General features: G+C 58.3%; 1 protein-coding gene across 1 annotated transcript in view; it reads left to right on the top strand.

The window, feature by feature from the left end:
• Window positions 1-983: 983 nt before the first annotated feature.
• The window catches only part of LOC137319282 (uncharacterized), a 39,782-nt gene continuing 34,765 nt past the window's right edge, over window positions 984-6,000 (top strand). The window contains exon 1 of the mRNA XM_067981570.1: window positions 984-1,157. Within this exon, the coding sequence (XP_067837671.1) occupies window positions 1,011-1,157 (147 nt within the window). The 5' untranslated portion in view covers window positions 984-1,010. The remainder of the gene's footprint in view (window positions 1,158-6,000) is intronic.

The raw sequence follows: 6,000 nt of genomic DNA, 5'->3' as shown, positions 1-6,000 counted from the left end.
GCGGAGCAGGCTCGAGGGGCCGAATGGCCTACTCCTGCTCCTATCTCTTATGGTCTTATAATCTGTTTTTTTAGTGATGTTGATTGAGGTATAAATATTGGCCCAGGACACCCGGGAGAATTCCCCTGCTGTTATTCCAATAGTGTTGTGGGATGTTTAACACCCACCTGAGAGGGCAGACGGGGCCCTCGGTTCAACATCTCATCCGAAAAACGGCACCTGCGGCAGTGCGGCGCTCGCTCGGCACGGACCCCGCGGCAGTGCGGCGCTCGCTCGGCGCGGACCCCGCGGCAGTGCGGCGCTCGCTCGGCGCGGACCCCGCGGCAGTGCGGCGCTCGCTCGGCGCGGACCCCGCGGCAGTGCGGCGCTCGCTCGGCGCGGACCCCGCGGCAGTGCGGCGCTCGCTCGGCGCGGACCCCGCGGCAGTGCGGCGCTCGCTCGGCGCGGACCCCGCGGCAGTGCGGCGCTCGCTCGGCGCGGACCCCGCGGCAGTGCGGCGCTCGCTCGGCGCGGACCCCGCGGCAGTGCGGCGCTCGCTCGGCGCGGACCCCGCGGCAGTGCGGCGCTCGCTCGGCGCGGACCCCGCGGCAGTGCGGCGCTCGCTCGGCGCGGACCCCGCGGCAGTGCGGCGCTCGCTCGGCGCGGACCCCGCGGCAGTGCGGCGCTCGCTCGGCACGGACCCCGCGGCAGTGCGGCGCTCGCTCGGTACTGGCTAACGGGAGAGTCGGCCTGGATTGTGGGGCTTGAGTCTCTGGAGTGTGCGAGGCTCGAGCCCACGACCTTCTCACCCAGAGGCGAGAGTGAGGCCCACTGAGATACGACTGACAGCAAAGGGAGGGCGTGAGTGAGGGGGGAGAGCGCCTGAGTTTACGAGGCAGTGTAACATTGAGCTGATACGGGAGAGTGGAATCCCACTTCCCCTTTAAAGCGGACAAGCGCTCTAACCCTTCTCTTGCCCCTCCTCTCGACCTTTCACAGAGCCCTGACCGAGCCCTCCACCTCAGTCCGCCATGGCCACAGAGGAGGCTAACGTTGTGTGCACTGAGCGCTACGGCACGCGCTTGCCTCGTCGTTACATCCAGCTGGCAGACGGCCAGCTCTTCCGAAGACCGGAGCAAACGGGACGAGTGGCACGGACCCTGTCTGGTCTGTTCACGGTGAGTCCGAGGTTGAGTGTCTGCGTTCCAGATAGTGTGGAACAGGGTCCAGGGAAGGGGCTAAGGGAGAGCTCTTTCAGAGAGAGAGGGCACAGGGGGCGATGGGGAATGGGCAGGGAATGGGACTAATGGAGAGATAGTTCAGAGAGAGAGAGGGCACGGGGGGCGATGGGGAATGGGCATTGAATGGGACTAATGGAGAGATAGTTCAGAGAGAGAGAGGGCACGGGGGGCGATGGGGAATGGGCATTGAATGGGACTAATGGAGAGATAGTTCAGAGAGAGAGGGCACGGGGGGCGATGGGGAATGGGCATTGAATGGGACTAATGGAGAGATAGTTCAGAGAGAGAGAGGGCACGGGGGGCGATGGGGAATGGGCATTGAATGGGACTAATGGAGAGATAGTTCAGAGAGAGAGGGCACGGGGGGCGATGGGGAATGGGCATTGAATGGGACTAATGGAGAGATAGTTCAGAGAGAGAGGGCACGGGGGGCGATGGGGAATGGGCATTGAATGGGACTAATGGAGAGATAGTTCAGAGAGAGAGGGCACGGGGGGGCGATGGGGAATGGGCATTGAATGGGACTAATGGAGAGATAGTTCAGAGAGAGAGAGGGCACGGGGGGCGATGGGGAATGGGCATTGAATGGGACTAATGGAGAGATAGTTCAGAGAGAGAGGGCACGGGGGGCGATGGGGAATGGGCATTGAATGGGACTAATGGAGAGATCGTTCAGAGAGAGAGGGCACGGGGGGCGATGGGGAATGGGCATTGAATGGGACTAATGGAGAGATAGTTCAGAGAGAGAGGGCACGGGGGGCGATGGGGAATGGGCATTGAATGGGACTAATGGAGAGATAGTTCAGAGAGAGAGGGCACGGGGGGGCGATGGGGAATGGGCATTGAATGGGACTAATGGAGAGATAGTTCAGAGAGAGAGAGGGCACGGGGGGGCGATGGGGAATGGGCATTGAATGGGACGAATGGAGAGATAGTTCAGAGAGAGAGGGCACGGGGGGCGATGGGGAATGGGCATTGAATGGGACTAATGGAGAGATAGTTCAGAGAGAGAGGGCACGGGGGGGCGATGGGGAATGGGCATTGAATGGGACTAATGGAGAGATAGTTCAGAGAGAGAGAGGGCACGGGGGGGCGATGGGGAATGGGCATTGAATGGGACTAATGGAGAGATAGTTCAGAGAGAGAGGGCACGGGGGGCGATGGGGAATGGGCATTGAATGGGACTAATGGAGAGATAGTTCAGAGAGAGAGAGGGCACGGGGGGGCGATGGGGAATGGGCATTGAATGGGACTAATGGAGAGATAGTTCAGAGAGAGAGGGCACGGGGGGCGATGGGGAATGGGCATTGAATGGGACTAATGGAGAGATAGTTCAGAGAGAGAGGGCACGGGGGGCGATGGGGAATGGGCATTGAATGGGACTAATGGAGAGATAGTTCAGAGAGAGAGGGCACGGGGGGGCGATGGGGAATGGGCATTGAATGCGACTAATGGAGAGATAGTTCAGAGAGAGAGGGCACGGGGGGCGATGGGGAATGGGCATTGAATGGGACTAATGGAGAGATAGTTCAGAGAGAGAGGGCACGGGGGGCGATGGGGAATGGGCATTGAATGGGACTAATGGAGAGATAGTTCAGAGAGAGAGAGGGCACGGGGGGCGATGGGGAATGGGCATTGAATGGGACTAATGGAGAGATAGTTCAGAGAGAGAGGGCACGGGGGGCGATGGGGAATGGGCATTGAATGGGACTAATGGAGAGATCGTTCAGAGAGAGAGGGCACGGGGGGCGATGGGGAATGGGCATTGAATGGGACTAATGGAGAGATAGTTCAGAGAGAGAGGGCACGGGGGGCGATGGGGAATGGGCATTGAATGGGACGAATGGAGAGATAGTTCAGAGAGAGAGGGCACGGGGGGGCGATGGGGAATGGGCATTGAATGGGACTAATGGAGAGATAGTTCAGAGAGAGAGAGGGCACGGGGGGGCGATGGGGAATGGGCATTGAATGGGACGAATGGAGAGATAGTTCAGAGAGAGAGGGCACGGGGGGCGATGGGGAATGGGCATTGAATGGGACTAATGGAGAGATAGTTCAGAGAGAGAGAGGGCACGGGGGGGCGATGGGGAATGGGCATTGAATGGGACTAATGGAGAGATAGTTCAGAGAGAGAGAGGGCACGGGGGGGCGATGGGGAATGGGCATTGAATGGGACTAATGGAGAGATAGTTCAGAGAGAGAGGGCACGGGGGGCGATGGGGAATGGGCATTGAATGGGACTAATGGAGAGATAGTTCAGAGAGAGAGAGGGCACGGGGGGGCGATGGGGAATGGGCATTGAATGGGACTAATGGAGAGATAGTTCAGAGAGAGAGAGGGCACGGGGGGCGATGGGGAATGGGCATTGAATGGGACTAATGGAGAGATAGTTCAGAGAGAGAGGGCACGGGGGGCGATGGGGAATGGGCATTGAATGGGACTAATGGAGAGATAGTTCAGAGAGAGGGCACGGGGGGGCGATGGGGAATGGGCATTGAATGGGACTAATGGAGAGATAGTTCAGAGAGAGAGGGCACGGGGGGCGATGGGGAATGGGCATTGAATGGGACTAATGGAGAGATAGTTCAGAGAGAGAGGGCACGGGGGGCGATGGGGAATGGGCATTGAATGGGACTAATGGAGAGATAGTTCAGAGAGAGAGGGCACGGGGGGCGATGGGGAATGGGCATTGAATGGGACTAATGGAGAGATAGTTCAGAGAGAGAGGGCACGGGGGGCGATGGGGAATGGGCATTGAATGGGACTAATGGAGAGATAGTTCAGAGAGAGAGGGCACGGGGGGCGATGGGGAATGGGCATTGAATGGGACTAATGGAGAGATAGTTCAGAGAGAGAGGGCACGGGGGGCGATGGGGAATGGGCATTGAATGGGACTAATGGAGAGATAGTTCAGAGAGAGAGGGCACGGGGGGGCGATGGGGAATGGGCATTGAATGGGACTAATGGAGAGATAGTTCAGAGAGAGAGGGCACGGGGGGCGATGGGGAATGGGCATTGAATGGGACTAATGGAGAGATAGTTCAGAGAGAGAGGGCACGGGGGGCGATGGGGAATGGGCATTGAATGGGACTAATGGAGAGATAGTTCAGAGAGAGAGGGCACGGGGGGCGATGGGGAATGGGCATTGAATGGGACTAATGGAGAGATAGTTCAGAGAGAGAGGGCACGGGGGGCGATGGGGAATGGGCATTGAATGGGACTAATGGAGAGATAGTTCAGAGAGAGAGGGCACGGGGGGGCGATGGGGAATGGGCATTGAATGGGACTAATGGAGAGATAGTTCAGAGAGAGAGGGCACGGGGGGCGATGGGGAATGGGCATTGAATGGGACTAATGGAGAGATAGTTCAGAGAGAGAGGGCACGGGGGGGCGATGGGGAATGGGCATTGAATGGGACTAATGGAGAGATAGTTCAGAGAGAGAGGGCACGGGGGGCGATGGGGAATGGGCATTGAATGGGACTAATGGAGAGATAGTTCAGAGAGAGAGGGCACGGGGGGCGATGGGGAATGGGCATTGAATGGGACTAATGGAGAGATAGTTCAGAGAGAGAGGGCACGGGGGGCGATGGGGAATGGGCATTGAATGGGACTAATGGAGAGATAGTTCAGAGAGAGAGGGCACGGGGGGGGCGATGGGGAATGGGCATTGAATGGGACTAATGGAGAGATAGTTCAGAGAGAGAGGGCACGGGGGGGCGATGGGGAATGGGCATTGAATGGGACTAATGGAGAGATAGTTCAGAGAGAGAGGGCACGGGGGGCGATGGGGAATGGGCATTGAATGGGACTAATGGAGAGATAGTTCAGAGAGAGAGGGCACGGGGGGCGATGGGGAATGGGCATTGAATGGGACTAATGGAGAGATAGTTCAGAGAGAGAGGGCACGGGGGGGCGATGGGGAATGGGCATTGAATGGGACTAATGGAGAGATAGTTCAGAGAGAGAGGGCACGGGGGGCGATGGGGAATGGGCATTGAATGGGACTAATGGAGAGATAGTTCAGAGAGAGAGGGCACGGGGGGCGATGGGGAATGGGCATTGAATGGGACTAATGGAGAGATAGTTCAGAGAGAGAGGGCACGGGGGGGCGATGGGGAATGGGCATTGAATGGGACTAATGGAGAGATAGTTCAGAGAGAGAGGGCACGGGGGGCGATGGGGAATGGGCATTGAATGGGACTAATGGAGAGATAGTTCAGAGAGAGAGGGCACGGGGGGCGATGGGGAATGGGCATTGAATGGGACTAATGGAGAGATAGTTCAGAGAGAGAGGGCTCGGGGGGGCGATGGGGAATGGGCATTGAATGGGACTAATGGAGAGATAGTTCAGAGAGAGAGGGCACGGGGGGCGATGGGGAATGGGCATTGAATGGGACTAATGGAGAGATAGTTCAGAGAGAGAGGGCACGGGGGGCGATGGGGAATGGGCATTGAATGGGACTAATGGAGAGATAGTTCAGAGAGAGAGGGCACGGGGGGCGATGGGGAATGGGCATTGAATGGGACTAATGGAGAGATAGTTCAGAGAGAGAGGGCACGGGGGGGGCGATGGGGAATGGGCATTGAATGGGACTAATGGAGAGATAGTTCAGAGAGAGAGGGCACGGGGGGGCGATGGGGAATGGGCATTGAATGGGACTAATGGAGAGATAGTTCAGAGAGAGAGGGCACGGGGGGGCGATGGGGAATGGGCATTGAATGGGACTAATGGAGAGATAGTTCAGAGAGAGAGGGCACGGGGGGGGCGATGGGGAATG

This window comes from Heptranchias perlo, unplaced genomic scaffold (assembly GCF_035084215.1).
Source record: "Heptranchias perlo isolate sHepPer1 unplaced genomic scaffold, sHepPer1.hap1 HAP1_SCAFFOLD_798, whole genome shotgun sequence".
Taxonomy (NCBI): Eukaryota; Metazoa; Chordata; class Chondrichthyes; order Hexanchiformes; family Hexanchidae; genus Heptranchias; species Heptranchias perlo.
The sequence above is the reverse complement of the archived record's forward strand: the minus strand, read 5'-3'. Positions and strand labels throughout refer to the sequence as shown.